At 41.2% G+C, this 18,825-nt stretch overlaps 2 protein-coding genes across 2 annotated transcripts; both read right to left on the bottom strand.

Moving 5' to 3' along the window:
* Positions 1-3,675: 3,675 nt before the first annotated feature.
* Positions 3,676-7,196, bottom strand: areg (amphiregulin). The gene is made up of 6 exons (XM_023802985.1): positions 7,102-7,196; positions 6,509-6,694; positions 6,003-6,231; positions 5,572-5,742; positions 4,916-5,020; positions 3,676-3,938 (listed from the first exon to the last, which is right to left on the bottom strand). Exons 1-5 carry the CDS (start codon positions 7,136-7,138, stop codon positions 4,927-4,929), a joined length of 717 nt encoding a protein of 238 aa, XP_023658753.1. The 5' UTR covers positions 7,139-7,196; the 3' UTR covers positions 3,676-3,938; positions 4,916-4,926.
* Positions 7,197-10,457: 3,261 nt separating this feature from the next.
* On the bottom strand, positions 10,458-18,295 carry LOC111839256 (proepiregulin). The gene is made up of 4 exons (XM_023802988.2): positions 18,128-18,295; positions 12,827-13,016; positions 11,971-12,126; positions 10,458-11,838 (listed from the first exon to the last, which is right to left on the bottom strand). The coding sequence occupies exons 1-4, from the start codon at positions 18,165-18,167 to the stop codon at positions 11,778-11,780; spliced, it is 447 nt and encodes a 148-aa protein (XP_023658756.1). The 5' UTR covers positions 18,168-18,295; the 3' UTR covers positions 10,458-11,777.
* Positions 18,296-18,825: the final 530 nt, after the last annotated feature.

The following is an 18,825-nucleotide window of genomic DNA, read 5'->3' as shown; positions in this document are numbered from 1 at the left end:
CAGCCTTGAAATGGTGAGCATTTCTTTGCTTTTATTGTCATGTAGTCATAGACCTAAATGAATAATATCAGAGTGCAGAATCAAAATATAATGCCTGGATTTTACAGAACCATGAGCATTAGCAGACTGGATGTGAGTTTCCTATCACTCTTGCTGACAAGCAGTTGATTTGACTAAAAAATAAATGCAGCATAAAACAGAACGAAAAATTGACGGGTGAGCGAGTGCAGATGTGTGCAGTGATGGACGCGTGACAGGGGTGGGCTGAGCCCTTACTCCGAGGAGCGCATCGGGTAAGGTGAACCTCTGCCAGCCACGTTCCTCAAAAGCAGGAGCTACTTCTACATTTTTTTCTTGGGAAAATTGGCTGATTAATACCTCAGAAATGCTTGATGGGAGTGTTAATATTGACCTTCTGTGTGTCATAGAGGAAATTAAACAATGAAGAGTTAATCAGTAAGGAAGCTGCACCTAACAGTGGGCTTGATCACTGGCTGGAAATGCTTTATTAGTGTTTTCTCCCGCAACACTTACTGGGAGGAGGGGAATGAGAGGAGAAGTCATATTTGCATTTCTTAGTTACACTAGTGGCCAAAATTGTGGAAACACCTACTGTAGCATTTTTGGCATTACACTTTAAAAATTGCTACATGAATATTGGTAGTAATGTTTATAAACAATCAAAGAATGTTATAAATGGCATACATTGGATGATTAAATAAGTAACTGGAGCAACAATTGAACACAGTTCTGCAATTACTAAAAATTTTCCACAATTTTGGTCACTAGTGTATATTTGCCTGGGTCATACAGTATGTGTTACATGTTAAGTCATTTTAGTTTTCATACTGGTTAAAAAAATTGGCCAGTCTTTAAAATAATATTTTAAAATAATAATATTTTTAATACTTCACATTCTTTTTTAGTCAATCTTTCTACTCAGCTATAAAATTGAGCCACACCGATCTGTTATTTACATGGGAGGATGTTGCTGGGTTCTGTCAGCCAGAGTTCTTTTCTAATCACAGTCTGACTCTCCTGCCTCAGGTACTGGAATATTACCTATAAAAAGAGAAGTGGAGTGTACTGTGTCATATATTATAGGGCCACTGTTCAGTCCCTGCTAATAACTGAAAAAATTCAGAGAAAAGCAGGAAAATGCAGTATGACCATATCCATTTTGTTCTGTGGCACATACAGCATGCATGGTTAAATGCCACCTTGTTAAGTGCTGTCCCAATTCTTATCTTCAGGGATTTTCATTAAAATCTGTTTCCCCATGATGTCCAATGCAGTCTGAGTTCATTTCAGAAGTTCATGAAGGATCTGGCTGAAGCACAGTGCCTCTATTCCTGGGCAGTTTGCCCCACCACCACCACCCCAGAATTGTCATGTGGACCTTCACAGTATTGCTGGGCCTGTGAAACTGTCAAATCATCTGTATGGATCTTTGGGAATCACTAGGCCAGGCATTCCCCTAAGCTCTGGGTAATACTGTAGTCTGATTCTCAACAACCAGTCCTATTTCAGGCACTTGACATTGTGAACACCAGGAGAAATGATCTCAACTAGTAATTATTAATGGAAACTTCCAGGGCAACTCAAGAACTTAAGAAGTTAGATCATCAACTTCTCCAGGCCTTACGTGGTTTGTAAGTCAACTTTACGTGGGTTTGGAATTCAACCTACGTTATATGGGTTTAAGTTTCAACCGTATGCTGGACTCATATTCCTCTTGAATTTTTATTACTTTCAGCTATGATACTGTATCCTGACTACCAATGTCCACACATGTATTCACGGGTGATCTCATTCAAATCTCATTATTGTTATTCCATTATGTTTATCTTACATTATTGACCAGGGATCTTGAACACATATTTTTCTCTAATAAATCACCAACATTCCTACAAAATGTCAATTTTTTTCTTTTTATTTCTGTTTCCTGCACCATAACTTTCGTTCCTCCAGCTAAATCTTCTGACCTCCTGTGACACAATTTGTGATGTGCATATCACAAGGGTGTGCCCGCTTCAACGTGAGATGGGCAAGCAGAGACAGGGGCTGGAATGCCAGAAGAAGAATCTTATCAATGGACAGATGCTTGTAGCAAAGTATGTCCCAGCAGGAAAACGTAAAAACATTTCATTACCTTGTTTGTTTTGCACTCTCTGTGCTCATTGTGGCATCTCCTTTACTTCTGTGTATTGGTTACTTTTGGGTTTTTATTTTGTTGCTTAGGAGATGTTTTCATCCACATCAAATTATGTGCTGCCCAGTTACAGTTTGCTAGTTACCGGTTACTTTTCCAGTGAACTGATCATAGCTATTGTGTAAAAAGCAACCTGGAGGGAGACACAAGTTGTTGATGGAATTAAATAGAAATATCAGAATCCCAGCAGCAATGGCCTCCTTGTTCAGCCAGTTTGCTGAGTCTTTGAGCCAAGGTATGTTGGGATCTCCTAAACAGTGCTAGATCCTACAGATTACACGATGCCGCAGGAACAGAAATGTCAATATCTGCCCACAGCTCCCTGTCAGGTGACCTTTGTAATTCTATGAAGTCCTTTGTGCCCAGGAATGCTCCAGGCACATTTATACCTGTGCTCTGCAATTATGCTCACCTTTTTCCTGGAACAATGGAAAGAGTCACAGAGGCATTTAGCCGGAACCTTCTCTCTTTGAATAGACAAGAGGTGAGGCTCTTCACCTGGCAAAACAAGTTAACCTAACTAAAACTCAGGGGAAATATATATAACATCCACATATGCTCTCTTCTCTCTCTCTGTATATATATATATATATATATATGGCATATGTGGATATATTGGTGAAATGGTTCAGTTTATGTTGTTGAAAATTTGTGGTAAAAAACAAAAGTACATCACAAAAAAATTACTGTATTATATGTAAATTATATAATGTAGGTCACTCTGGGTAAAAAAGTCAGAAGTACCAGTGGAAAATATTGGTTCAAAATTGGTGTATCATGGGACAAATAAAAGGTATGCGGACCTAAGTCAAGGGATCCAGGTCTAATTCCCAGGTGTAATTAAAAAAAAAAACTTACCAGCATTTTAGGCAGGAAATATATCCATTCTTGCGAATACTCATTCATACACACGCACAGAAAAACACTCGCGAAGAGAGCGACAGTTAAAATTCTTTTGGTCTTGATTGTTTACATACTGCATTCGGAAACTGAAATAGCTAACCAGCAGCATTGCATTACGACGCTCCATGTCTGCTCTGCTTGGAATGCATCCGCTCACAAGACGTGACGATATGCATGTCCCCTTCCCCTCACATCTGTCTTGCATTATGTCAAAAGATTCAGGCTCTTTACTCAGGTATAGACACCTCATCATTCTCAAAAATAGTTGTTTACAACCCTCATACAAAAATATTTTTTCATGGTACAGGTGTGACTTACACATGAGGCCTCCCAACAAGGACGTTATTGTTTTCTGCTCTCAGCTCTTTAAAGTGATTATCAGAAGAGGTATACATTTCAGGTGTGAAACACTTTGGTGAATGATGGCGTCACAAATTTGAAAGAATCTGTGCCACAACCAATGGAAAGTTCCATGTTTCCTTATAGTATTAACAAAGAAAGAAATTAACAATGACAGAAAGATGAGAAGACAGAGGTAGCTTAAGTCGACAAAGCAAAACAACCTTTTAAAAATTTATTTACAATGCACTGCTTAATTTGAGCAAATTGTAATAAATAAATAAATTAAATGAAACAAGTTGATGTACATTTGCACAAAAAACCATCTACAGTAAGACATAAAACGTGGTTGTTCAATAAATAGTTACAAATCAATAAATAAAACTTATGGTACAGTACTTCTAAAAATTTGGACTGAGAAGTTTCTGTTTTCTTTCTGCTGCTCTGGAGTTCATACCTTCTGGTGAGTGAGTTTCTTCACCTTCTGGAAATACAAAACACACAATTATTATAGGATAGGTATCAGGAATATCATAAGGCTCTCTTTTGCCACTTATAAATGGTAGTAACTCATTAACAAAGAAAACTGTTTTCTAACTTGATTATAACTGTCTATTAATGATTTACGAAGTGTTACAACCTAATTAATAACCTGATTATAAACTGTTCATAAACCCTTTATAAGGGTAGTCTTATTGTAGTGGGACCAATTTCACAAACAAAATATAATCTAAAACAATTTTCCAAGACACTTTCTGTGTTTTTCTTCATTTCCAAATACTAAATTCAAACCACAGACAACAGTGATGCAAAACCTAAGCTGAAGCTGAATTTTTTCTCTCGCTGTAGTTCTCAAACAGTCAATATAAATGCAATGTGACATGTTTAGCATTGCGATTTGTCCTTGTGTTCATTTTTCTTTGTTAAGTCAGAAAGATTACTAAACAAACGCAGATGGTTAATTACACTGACAGTAAGTTGGCTTAAATTACATTTACATCCCATCGCCGTTGCCTAGCACCTCACCTGCTTCACCTCACCCCCATTTTTTTCTATTGTGGGTAAATGGGGTACGGTACTTTTGCTTGAGGCAAAACAGTACAACTTTGTGTGGGCTCTACCCCACATCACTTAGGTGAGGAGGCCTCAGCACACTGAGCGAAATGTGTGCAATGTGAAAGATGTGGCTCCAACACCTCCGTGGTGCCTTAGGTGAGAGACTGTGGCCAGAAGTCAGACACCCAGTTCATGAAAGAGCTCATTGAGTCACCGAAAGCATGTCAGGAATGGAGCGTGGCAAGTGCGTAAACACATTTCGTTGCATCAGATGCTTGTCTTAATCTAATGTAATTTGCCAGATTTGAAAGAGTGTCGCACTGGGCAAGCCAGATCAGATAGAATGGTGCCCCAAACTCCCATTCCTAAACAACACCTTGCCCGAGACGAGACTGCGTTCCTTACTTGTTTCTCCCTCAGACGACAATGCTGTTAACATTTGTTTGAAGCTTTTCTTTCTCGCTGCTCGTTCCCAGGTAAGCCGCCAAGAAGTTCTTCTGTGTCCTGTAACTAAGTGGGGAGAGTTGCCCTGTTAGTGCGTGCTACATGTCTGTGAGGAAGAGGAGCTCTTTATTAATATGCATGCAGAAATAACTAATCACTGCTATCTTTTGGGATTATTTGGCATTTTGGGAGCTGTACACCAGGGATCGCTCCTCGATCTATTTTGCGTCACTGTGCTAACATTGAACATTTACACTTGATCTTGTCAATGTTCCTACTATTTTTAGCCATTGGTGGCTAACAATGGCGATAACATCGCTTACCTGGATTTCAACTGACGGAGCACAAACATGAACTTTTGCACAGATTCCTACTTCAGATTACATTTATCAAAGGTGTGACAGGTGAATTGGTGGAATGGTTCTGTGATAGCGCAGGAGATTACTTCTACTTGACCTTTGATCATCAGGTGCTCTTGTGAGCTTGGAGTCACACCATATAATGTTGCTAGGCTGCGCACTTTAGAGCTGTTGGGAAACTTTCTGAAGAAGCGTGTACAGTTTATGCTATTTGCTTGTTATGTTGATCCCATTGCATGAGCAGTGTGAAGGACTTACTGGGCACACATCATGAGGACGATGGTGGTACAGCTGATGAGGGACAGTACGACAGCGATGACAACCAACACCGTCTGGATCACTACTGTGTTCTTGCCCATGTCTGACTCTTTCTGCTCGGTTTTCAGCAGTCTGATCCCACAGCGTTCCCCATCATAACCCGGTATACAGCTGTGGGAGAGAACAAAACCCAGAACCTCACACCGGCTCTCACATGGCTCCCTCTCTCTCTCTCTCTCTTTCTCATATGGATGACAGACATAAATTCACGGTCTCAGGGTGGAGGTAGCTTCTGAGCACGCAACACTGCATGCGGATACATGCAAACACACCCAATGGACAGAGGTATGGGGAGGTATCACGCAAACATGCGTAAATACATGCTGGTGGACAGGGTAGGGGTCACGGGGGGTGGCGGCATTTTCACTTACATGCAGGTGGACGCTTTCAGGTCCTCCATGTATTTACAGTGGCCATGAATGCAGTAATCCTGGTGCGTGGTGGAGCAGGGATCCTCCATGTCAGTGTGCCCGGGGGGGTATTGCGTGTGGCTTGGTGTCTTGTGCGTGCTCTCGGGGGTGCCTTTGTTCTTGGACTTCCTCTTGCCCTTTCCCTTTTTCCGGTTCTTCCCTCTGTCCTCTGGCTTACTCAGAAGCTGAACTGGAAGAACACAACCGCAATCACAAATTCACTGCTGAGGAATGTCACCATGTTGCAAGACAGCCAGTTACACACCTACCGAGCTCTTCAAAATAAGGGTACATGTGGGTGTGCAAACTCCCAGAAGGCTAAGCACAAAATATCCTAGAACACTGAATTTGGGCAATGAGGAAAAGCCTCTTCCACAGTGCCACAGTGAAAAGACACTAACTAAAGACAGAAAGCTATAGCCATCAAAAATGATAGAGGGATGAACATTTGCTATCAATCTGTATACCTTGAGGCAAATCTGCATCTGAGAGTGACCCTTCCTCTTGATCATGGTCTAGTTCTGCATCTTCCTCATTCTGAAGATCGATAGCTGCAGATGTCGTGTTCAGCTTGATGCGGTTTGGGGCTGTCGTGTGTGCCGTAACATCGGCTTTGGAGGGGTCCAACCCCAAGGTCCTGACGATGCTACAAACTGAGGTGTTGAATGTGATCAGTTGACTTAAAAATCACCTTAACAGCACCACAACAGCTAATCTGGTAACACAGACATCAGTTAAATTACACAGCTGGCAGGGAACTTGGGAGTTTGCATGGCAGCCTGGAAAAGTTACTCAAAGCTGCCCAACAAGGTGCAAGACAAGCTAGAGAAGTGAAACAAAAGTCAGAAATAACACATATTGTACGACACAAACGTTCAGGAGCAAACAAAAGAAAAATTATCTTAAGCAAACGCCCCTGTTATACTTTAAGGACATATTAGGAATAAGTGCACTATAGGTTTGGTTTCAAAGCTGAGCAAAATCCCTCAGCTCAAAAGATAGGTAACATTAGTTCAGAATGAGGTGTGAACAGGTCCACACTTCAGGGAGCGAGATTTACCTGTGAGAAGCAGAGAGGAGAGAACAAGCACATTCATGTTGCGAGGCCAGCAGGGATGTCTGTGATTCAGGCTGAGCTCCACGAGAGTCTAGCTCTTCGTGTGGCTGTCTGCTCTGCGGGCGGAGCCTTTATAGCAGCTGCCACGTCATACACTCAAATCGCTAAGCCGAGATAAAGTGAGGTCTACCCTCAGGATTCCCTGTCTTCCCGGTCAGTTATCACAAAGGTGGTAAAATACCTTCAATTTCATTTCCTTTTTAATGTGTCTCACAGTCCCTGCATCCACCTGACTGAATGATTTCATGTAAGTGCACAGTGCAAACAGTAGTGTGGGCTTTGACAAGTACTGATCCAGAAATGTGGATCAGTTTTAATACTGTAGCATAGATCAGTGTGGATTAGTGACTGTATTGCTGTATGGATTGATGTGGACCAGTGTTAGTACTGAAGTGTGGGTCTGTATCAGTGGTGCAGTTCAGATAATTAAAGACCAGTAGATGGTCAGTGGTCAGTGGGACAGATGAACCATTGCAAAACTTTGTAACATGTTGAGACGTGCCTTGTTTTGTCTGGAGTCTCTAACAGTTCACATTGTTATCCATTCTTTTCCAACTGGAAGTGGCAGGTGGAATCCATTTGGAATCCTAGCTATTTGTGTATAAATGCTTTGGAGGGACAGGAATGAGTGGTCATAGTATGTTTTGTGTTTGACCCCCATGCTGTTGCATATCGTAAGACTATGGAAGAAAGTGTTGGAAAATTTTGGAAATTGTCAACAAGCAACAGACACTCAAAATCTGAGCTCGGAGTTTCCCAGACGATAAGACACATGCGTCAGAAAGGAGAGAAGAGAAAGAGCTAAACACAACGGACGGCCAGTTTACGTAGAAAGGCTCAGTTCAAAGCCCCGCTGCCGCTAACATCTCAATAAAAATGCAGTTCAGTAACTTTAGAAACACAACGATACACAATACCGCTATTGTTCAGCCCTCAAAAACATGCTTTCCTTTCACCTATATTGCTTGATATTTTATCCAGGAAGGCATAAAGAAATGTGACGTAAATCAACAAACAAAAGGTAGAAGCAACACCCAAGCAGATTCACAGCTGTCTGTTACATGAGCACGCTGTTTCTGAAACGTAAGACCATGTATCCTGAGATGTAAAACAAGTGTTTCTTTGGTGTAGGAATAGAATTTTTTTTAAATCATATGACCTACATAAATCTGACCTGCAGATACTGACCTAACCTAAAAAACTGACGAACGGCACATTTTCTACAGTAAGAAACATAGTGATGTTGGAGTTTTTAGCACTAGTGTGTTACACAGGTCAGCATCTATCATCACGCTGCTATGAAGTCTAAACATCTTTAGCGTTTTTAACACTCATCATATGTCATTGTCTAGGAATGGATTCCTTTCCACAGCCTTCATCATTCCAGCTCCTGCATGAAATATGTGAAATATTTTTAGCGTTAATTTATTTTTCGGATTAAAATGACTGTCTCTCCACAAAAGGAAATGAAGCCCTTTTCCCAAAAAGCAGTTCTTTTTTATATAGAGAGTAAGCAGCCAGCCATCTTCACCATATACAGTAACATATTTTATAATAAAATAATTTGCTAACTGTTTTCAAAGTGATTTACAGAGCCAATCCAGTTATGGATGAAAGAGCTCATTTGCTGGATTGAGGTGGAATACGGGTACAATAAAAGATAACTCAGTTCTTTTGTGCATTTTTTTTCTTTTTACTTTAGCAGTGCTTTACACGTTTGCATTTTCATGCTGTTGACCGCAGCATTAGTGCGTCCAGGTAGTGAGTCTGTGAGGGCAGCGGGGTGTTCGGAGAGGCCATGGCGAATGCTGATGAGAGCACGGCTCTGTGCCCATGGCACGTAATGGCCCCACTTACGGCTTCCGACAGGAGGGTGGCGGGCAAGCTTAATGAACTGCTGCCACTATTTATAATCGTATGAATACCTCATTAAGCAGAAAGCGTATGCTGCACCGCGTGCCGGGAGGATGGACCCTTTGAATTTTGAAAATTAACCGAATTTGAGAGACTGCTAACGGTTATTAAACTAGGCGCTGGAGAAAATAGTCGAATGGGCACAGGAAAAAAAATGTCATTAAATTCTGAGTTTTATCTGCAACACATTAGCGAACCAGGAATAATTGTGCACAAGACAGCTGGAAGTGGGTTACTTGCAGGCTGTGTACCTTGTTCTAGGGTACAATAGGAACACTGGGTCAAGTGCAGAACCAGCAACGTTCTGCTGCGAAGTTCCAGACCTGATGAGCGAAAGAAAAATGTAGTGCTTCTCTAAGCCACTATTTTGTGCCAGACTTTGACTTCCTGGGAGAAGGCAAGACCTTTCAAGTCTCATTCTTTTGTCATAAAAGTTGCATTGAATGCAAACAATGAAGGTTGCGCTGATTTGAATAGTGCTGCAGGTGGCGTGAGAAATTCCAGTGTGCTCTCTTAAAGGAAAGTGGATTTCCACCTTCAGAACAGAGTGATTCCTCCACCAGCACACGCCACTCAAGCTTAATCAATCATTCATATAACCTTTCATGTGTGGAATGGAACAAATATATGGAATGAATGAGAAAATACAGGTTGAAAATACGGTTGAGATCTATACATTACTCTTGGATATTCTCCTAGTAGTACACATACTATTATTTACCCTGATTCATTGATATATGTGTCAAAAATTTGCAGTCATTGTGAGAAGTTCTTTATGAGCAAAACGCACTGGCTAAGCCATACTGCCTTCTTTCTCCAGCGACTTGTAAAGCAAGCAGGTGCTTCAGGAAAGTTTCCATTTGCTGTCTCTATGAATGACAGCATGTGTCCATAAACAGTTTGCTCCGCCGAACACAAAAGGCTACGTGCAGCTACCCTGACACCTCAGATTCATATTTCATGCATAGCTTCCATATTTTCAAGAACACAAATGTTTACATAGCTTGGGAAAATTCCGTTGCTGCTAATCGGTTTTCGGTTTCAGCTATGCTCGTCGAGGATTTCTGAGGATCTCACTCATCTCAGGACCCGTATCAGGCTTAGAGGCCTTCAGAGAGAAGAGTAGCAAGGCCTTGAGCATGGGGTGCATACTATGTGCAGGTCCACAAATGGGTTAAGGAGACCATGAAGTTCATGATTGCCATCGTGGTTTATCATTTCATCAAGACTTTCAGCAAAAACTTATGCTCAGCAAACAACCAGTTGTTGTTGTAATTACAGAAGCATAAAGCGTTGCTGGAAACTGAATATGCCTAGTAAGAAACTGAATGTGGTGTAACCGCTAATATATCACAGCAGTACAATGAAAACCCACAGGGCATCAATAAAGCATAATGCACATTTTAATATTAACATAAAATTATTTTATTTTCCCAATTTCATAAAACAATAACAAATCCTGCTTTTATAAATACAAACAAAATATTTTGCATACAAATATTTGCTTTAAAAATGCTATAAAAAATATTATGTAAAGAGAAACTTCTAAAAAAAAATAACATTTCAAATGCTTGTACTCTTAGGTCTTTAGCACTGTGACATCAATATTATTGCATGAACGATCCATGTGCAAAACTTTGTGAGGAAGGACAAATGCAGGGTGAAATATCTTCCCTGCACTGTCAAACACTAACCGATTTACTCCCAAGGGAAACAATAACATTATCAATGGGAAGAGTGCTAACCAGTCAGCAATCAGCAGCACATGGCAATCTGATCCACGATAGCTTTAAACACTGACGCCAAGTCCACTCACAATACTACCACAGTTCAACTGTTGACTTACAGAATGATAATACTTTCATTACACCATTTCATCATGTTAATTTAAATATTTATCAGTCATTTATAATTTAGTTGTCGTCTTAAATTAGGAATGAATCACTTGAAATATCTACAAAACAACTGCTGCCCAAAAACCATACCCCATTAAAAAAGGCATTCGAGGGCTTGACAAACACACATCTAGACACTAACGCAGGATGCTCATTTAATGTTTTTTTTTCTTTTTTTTTTTTTACAAAAATGTAAACATGCAGAGACATCCATATAACAATGCATCATTTGTAGTTTTGCAGTGGAGTATGTCTGTTTATTGGATCAAATATTCCTCCTGGGGGACCGGTTCTTCTGCAACGGAGGTTTTGTTTGTTGGGTGGAGATTGGCGGCCACTTACTTTTGCCGACTCCCCTCACTGTGCTATTCAGTTGTGAATCAGAGTAAAGGACAAGAGTGCTTCTTGGCAGGCTGAACGAAAAGGACAGGTCCAGTTCAGAGAATGCTGCACCTCCCAGAAACAGACACCTGGGAGGACACTCCCATGAGACCCGTGACTCACACAGCCCCGCCCTTGCAGAAATTAAAAGCATGACTGTCGTAACCACAAAACCGGTACACTATCTGCCAATGACTCCAACTGACATTTTTACCATGTTTCTAGCAAGATTAAAGTCCGTAAGAATATATTATGAATTCCATATATATAAAATTTTATATATATTTATATATATATATATATTTTTATTTATTTATTTGTAACTTGAGTTCTTAAAACACCTGTTGAGCTATTTCTCATTATAAATATGGTCAAACTCATAGTCAGTACATAAAGGAACACACACACATACACACACACAGCTGTTGCTCAAGCCATCTGCACTTCCTGATACATTTTCTCTGGAGGTGGTCTTCTGTTCTTCTGGGACCTGTCCAGACAGAAAGAGTTTTGTAAGAGTCAACCAGATGAGACACACACACACACACACAAGTGGGCATACTCACACACACACACAAGTGGGCATACACACACACAGGCGGGCATACACACGTACACATACCACTTGATGCTGAAGTAGAGGAGGCCTGCAATCCCAATGAGCAACAGCCCAACACACACCACGGTGAGGATGATGTGCTCCTCACTTATTGTTGGCTGAATGATCTTGTCTAGATCTAGAAGTTCACACCTGGGTCCAACATAACCTAACTGACACCTGGAGCACGACAAAACATTCAAAGTCAACACACAGAGTTACAGCATTTGCATCTTTTTTTTTTAAGTGATCAATTGTCATTGTTGACACACCACAGCACACAGTGCACAACAACGAAATGTGTCCTCTGCATTTAACCCATATGTGACCATGTGACATAGCAGGGGGCAGCTAATTCAGTGCCTGGGGAGCAGTGCTTGGGGGCGGTACCTTGCTCAGGGTACCTCAGTGGTGCCTTGCTGGTCGGGGATTTGAATCTGCAATCTTACAATTACAAGTGCACTTCCCTAACCATCAAGCCAACATAGGCCGTGGTTTTACCCTAGGGGACCATTTCTGATAGATCAGTGGTCAACCCAGCCTGTGCTCACCCCTGCCCCTCCCCAACAAAGCAAGCCCCCCCAATTAGACCACCTATTTACCTGGCTCTGCCCATCAAAACATATAATAAAATACGTGGAATATGTATGTGGCTGAGTGGGGACTGAGCTGCGAGGCACTATGACAGGTAACTGAAGTTTATATAACGCTATAACACCACGAATGGGTAACCTGCACACCAGTAACCAACTGGCTGCTGGAAATAACGAAGATTAGGCCCAGTGCCGGTTTCCACAGAAGCAGACAAAGTATGACTTTACAGCTGTGGCTTTAAAGCAGGGCTGGTGCCGAAGCTGCAAGCCCAGGCAGAAGTGCTTACTTGCAGTGGGGGTCGGGGATGTCCACCAGCTGTATGCACTCCCCGTGAATGCAGTAACCTAGGCTGGAGTTGCACTTCTGAAACATCACCCTCTGGACCAGGGGGGTTTCTTGTGACTTTGAGCACTGACCTGGCCCACACGTGGGGGGCGGGTTTGTAGTATCAGCATAACAGCCCAGCAGCAACAGACCTGAAGGATACATAGAGAGAATATGTACCTGCAGTTTATAAATTTGCCATAATTAGTGGTTATTTTTGCTTTTACAGCTAGCTAATAACATTGGCATGCTACTCAAAGTCAGTTTCATTCAATACATAGTGAGCATTTTTTTAATTGTCGCAATGCTTTATATTTTCACAGTATCCAGAACTGACGAGAAGCTAGGGACTAAATACTGAAGTAGGGCATGGTAAATATTGTACTAGTATAGAGAAATCAATTTATTTTTAAAGTGAAATGCATTGCCAGACAAAGACCAAAGACCAATCAGAAATCGCTGAAAGGAAGGTTAACAGTCATGATTAGCAGCATGAATTTTATCTACACAGAATTCGCAATAGAATGTTTTCTTGGAAAAAGAAAAAAAACCTATTCACACAGCATGTAACATAAGTGTAATTCAATTGTCTGGTGGCATTCATCTCTAAAACAACAAATACAATGATTCTGAAGAGGGTGAGGGTTTCTTTGAGGCTATGTTGATTTGCTCGAAACATTGTAATTTACATGAGGAACAGGCAGGATTAGGACAGACAAAGACTGTAAAGTAGTGAAAAGTGTGTAACCAAAGACTCCAAATAGCTTTTATAAACGTAATGGGGGATGTCTAAAAAGAACTAGTCTGGGTTGGTCTTTATGTGCCAACATCCTTTTCACAATTTCCCACCTTTTCCTAGTTTGTTGTCATGGGTAGCTATGGTACAGTCTTATGGTTGCTTTCCTTCTGCTTTTGGGTGGAACAACTACTATAACAGGCTTCACTAATTCTATTATCACATAATGTAGCTGACACATTTTTCTAGGACTTCCTGGTCATTACATGCCCAAAACTGAAAGGAGTTAAAAAAGGACAAAATGCATGTTCACCCTCTACCTCCCCAATACCTTCCACAGTGTCCTGGTGCCATCACGGCAGCGAGGCTAATAGTTTCTCTGGGTGTGGTGCCTCAAAAGCTTACAGCCCCGTTCCTGTATTGCAAGGGCACCTGAGTCTGATGGCAAACCTGCCAAGACACAAGCCACTAGATGCTGCTTAAATCATTATTGACTGATAAGTCATGCAAATTTCAAGGGTTGAATTACACCTGGGAGATGAGCTGGTCACCAGCACAGGCGGTTTCTCTCAACGCGCTACCAGCTAACAACACCAGGATTGTGAGAAGCTTGAGTTCTTGATGAGGTCACCAGCATACCCCCAAAAAAATGGAATTACACTTCTCCCCAGGCCAAAACTTTCACAGCAGCCGGATTTCCGGTAGACTCTTCCCTATGAGCAGTCCCATCATAGAGAGGCAGGGCAGGCCTGCATTCCAGCAGCCATCGCGATGCTGCGGCATGTTGGGACATAGCAGATGCACGCCCTGTGTTACATCTGGCCAAGAGGGAAATGTGCCTCATAAGTATCCAGGGAATACTGTCTCAAACATGCTCCCACCCTTTCATTATGACACAGATTTTTTTTTAAAAAACTTATACACTATACTACCAAAAGAATTTCTTCCATAAAATGGATTAGGGCAATTAGATGCTATTAAAAATTTATGGACGTGGCCTCACGTAGAAAGTGAATTGTGCTAAAGTACGATGTATGAGAAACACCTGACACTGCTGGATGAGTACGCTCAGTGTCTCATAGTAGGAATTTATTCACATTTATACACAGACAGCTGTATGAATATTGGAAGCATTCATCCAAAACACAACGCTGGGGTGTCTGTTTATTCGGCTGCTAACCCTACTGTATTCACACTATTATTTGACCTGCAAAGGTGTTTAAGTACCCAAGGCAATGTGGTAATGTGAAAAATCCCTGGGGGGCACGTTAGGGTGTCCTAACATGTAGGTATGGGAGGTGGCGCAAGGCAAAACAGTGTGGTGGGTGCACCCATGATGCAAGCGCAACGGTTGTCATTAGTTAATATTCGTAATCTCTGCCATTCCAATCTGCGTGTCTTCGGGGCACAGTAGCAACCAGCTGTAAAGATTAAATATGTGTTAGCAGACGAGGCAACAGTTGTTCAGCATGTGATGGGAGGGGAACTTCCTTTGTGGTGGTTCGGAGTGGGGATTATTAGACAGGCCTTTCAGGAAGGAGGAGGTGATCCCATCAAGGCCACCGCCCTCTACTTCACAGGTGATTATGTTACACTGAGGAAAAAGACTTCAGAAAAAATTCTGATCTTTAAAATGCCACATGGTGAAGTGGTTTGCAAAGCAAACAGAAGCTGCCTTGTGTTCCCATTACCTTATAATCTGTATAAATGCTACCGTGAACTTTGGCCAGAGGGAGCCTTTGATCTCTACAGAGAATATATGTGTAAAGTGTCTCATAGAAATTAACTCTCTTCCTTGGCTTGTAAATCTGCATGAGAAAAATAACCCTGCTTTGTACCCATATCCACACACGGTGTGCAAGTTCTGCCTTTTCCTTGGAGTTTGGTTCAATCCCCCGTTTAATCTCCTGCAAACCCTTTTAAAAGAACATGGAGTTTCATTCACCCATCTGCCCCCATTAAAACCATACACAGATGTCATGTCTCCCAGTCAGTTAGGCATTACTTGTGAAACCAGGGGTCAGACAAAAAGAGAGGAGTTGCCCCTGGACAAACAATGAAACAAAAGCAGGGCAGTAATTTATGTGCCATTTTGTGGCCAATCACAAGAAAGCATGAGCTGAACACCGTTTATATATCTGAAGAGTGTCCAATCATGTTGAAGAATGGAGAGCAGCACAAATCCATAATGCGGTTACACACTGTAGGGTTGTAGGGTGTATGTACATCTAATGCTGCGGTTCACCACGGGATTAAAACACTTATAGTCATCCCAACGGCATAAGGCCGGTGTTACGATATCTCATAGAAAGTGCTAGATATTCTGCCTCCAATCTCTGAATGATTCCTAAAATAGGTTCATTGTCCAAATTTTAGTAATTGGATTTGGATACTTGGCTAAATTCCAGTTACTTTGTATTTCAATGTTCTTAGGAAAAGTTCTCCATACTCAGAGAGAGTGCCCTTCCTGTGAATGACTGTCAGTTAATTGGGATGCCAGATGCGTTTTATGGCTTTGATGTAATACTTGCATATAAACCGTTAGCTCTTTGTTCATTGAAACAGCAGCTCTCCACTCCAGACTGACACGCATGCTAATGCTAAGTTTAGAGTGAAGTTGAATAATACTGGCAGACTGCTTTTAGGTGTTAGGTATAGCCGATATTTCAGGAGCTAGACTAAAATGACAAACCACAGGGCAACTAAAAGGAATAATAATACACTCAAAATTACTGAGCTGCTGTGAGTGTCGTTATTTGTAATTTACACCAGTACATCCTACTACCCAGCGATGCCATAAACAACATGGCACCCTCTCACAACACTCTGTGCCAGGCCTGGACCTCATGAGTGCCCTGGAGCTAGGGGCAGTGGAGAGCTCCATGAGAGCCGCGTCACTTAGTTGTTTACATTTTGTTTAGCAGACACTTTTTTTTTGTCAGAAGTGACGTGAGAGTGAGGATCAGCCAGCCCCTGGAGCAGGCCCATGCTTAATGGCCCTGCAGTGACATCACTCCGGCAGCCCTTGGATTTGAACCTGTGACTTTCTAATTACGCAAGCAGAGCACCAACCCACAGAGCCACACGCCACGTCGACCGCAGGACAAGTTGTAGTATTTGTCTGTGATTTTTGGGCTGAGGCACTACAGAGAGTGACCACATCTCATAGAATTGTGACTCAGCACCCACTCAGCACCGTAAGTGTGAGCACACCACGCCATTCAGAACAAGAAAAAGGCAGTTAATGATCTGCGCATATAGTCAATGGTGTAAGAGGTATATGGCATGAGCTCTTGAAGAAGGAAACACTCCCACTGAAAGTCACATGTCAAGCAGTACTCTCCGGAAGAGACAGGAAAAAAGTCTCAGTTATGTTATTCAGCTAAGTACACACATCCAAGTGCACACAGGATGCACCAAGTAAGCCCTGCAGTATTTCCTGGGTTACAAACTGTTATAGAATGGAGTGTAGCCTGATACATTGTCTGCAATTCAACAAGGTATACAAGTCATAGCAGTAAGAGAAATCTAATCTGCCAGAATACACGGGGGATAGACTGTGTATGAATTATCCTGCAGTGGAAAAAAGGTAGCAATCTTAGGTAGCAATATATTATTTATTGGCTGTAATGAAACATCAGGTATAAACAATTCGTAGATGAGAAAATGGTAATTGCTATTAGACATGCGTAAATTTCTGAGTAAAGATTTATATCTGCAGTCCCGTGGTTATGAGAAATGTAAACTCTGCTAGTAAAACACGTCATATGACAATGATACTTCGAATGAATAGCAAATTTCCTCAGAATCTATTCACTTCACTACGCTTGCTGAGTATGCACTTTTTAAAGTTATTAAACGTATAGTGTATTCAATATTGTTCTAAATATCCCCTAAAACTCATTCATTCTTGGGGCTGTAATTCGCCAGAATTGGATGACTTGCCAGCGACAGTCACACTTTCCCTGATGATTTACATGAATAATTAAAGGTGTTTTTTCGTATTTCGATTCATATGACTGTTGATCTTAATGACAGTATACAGCTGTCTGGTTTCATCTGATACCAACTTTGCTGTGACGTAGGCAGATTAAGGTATTAAAGTCTGTATAACACGAAAAATACTTTCGTAAAGACTACAGTCGTCAGAAGAAATAATTCGTCAAGTAACACAAACGTTCAGCGAAACATTATATGTTTTTAGATATTTTAGAAATTATTCCTTAAAATATAAAATCCCACTATAGGCTTTCCCATGCGATTAACATTTACGTGTTTAACTGGTTGAATATTAAAACTATCATAAAAGAACACAAAGAAATGTAGCAACAGGTAGCCTATAAAATTAATAACATAATACAATTATTTTACTCTATACTTTTTCATATCACTGAGCGTTTATGTCCATTTCATAGAGCGATCCACAAGAACGTACACTTTTTGTTTTAAAGAAACATTTATAATGTAGGCTACGATATCCCGGCACTAAACCCCATAAATAGCTGATAAAGAAGATCTGTAACTTACCATAAAGCGCCAGGAATAAACTCGCCTTGATGTCACCCATTACCGCTCGACTAGAGCGAAGCCGATGTTAGATTCAACGCCTTGTGCGTCACCGCTTTTGCTTAAGTATCCACGTACGCTACCTGACAGGTACGCGTCTATCGCGATCGACCTTTACAATAAAAGAGAAGGCGGTGATGACACGGCCCCGGACGTGGATTTGTCTGCGCGCTTGCGGTTGTTTTTTCATTTTATAGATTAAAATGTAGATTGTGTTGGTGGCGCTCATAAGAACACAGATTTATGGTGCAAAAGTAGTTATACAATAAATAAGTTCCGGGTTATTTTCCTGCGGCGTCTTTCATCTTTGTCTTTAATTATGTTCGGAAATAGCACTTGGAGCAGCTGATTGTAAGGTCCAAAGTAATAACGTTACTCCATGTCATACCATGAGCGAGTGTCTTTAACGCACAATTAGTTAACAAAAGGTATCATATATCATCTCTGTGGGGAAAAGCATAAAATAGAAAGGAAGCAATTAGGCATAGGTGTGTCTTAGGCAGGTTGTAATGCAATTCATTCCCTTCCTCAAACACTCGAATTTAAACCTCCTTTTTACAGGAGTTTTAATTGCTCATGTATCCCTGTCCTTCTTTGAAGTGAAGAAATCACCCCGTGGTGTTTTCAGAGTTTCAACATCAGTCCATCTATCTCCTTAA

This window comes from Paramormyrops kingsleyae, chromosome 2 (assembly GCF_048594095.1).
Source record: "Paramormyrops kingsleyae isolate MSU_618 chromosome 2, PKINGS_0.4, whole genome shotgun sequence".
In the NCBI taxonomy this organism is placed as follows: domain Eukaryota; kingdom Metazoa; phylum Chordata; class Actinopteri; order Osteoglossiformes; family Mormyridae; genus Paramormyrops; species Paramormyrops kingsleyae.
The sequence above is the reverse complement of the archived record's forward strand: the minus strand, read 5'-3'. Positions and strand labels throughout refer to the sequence as shown.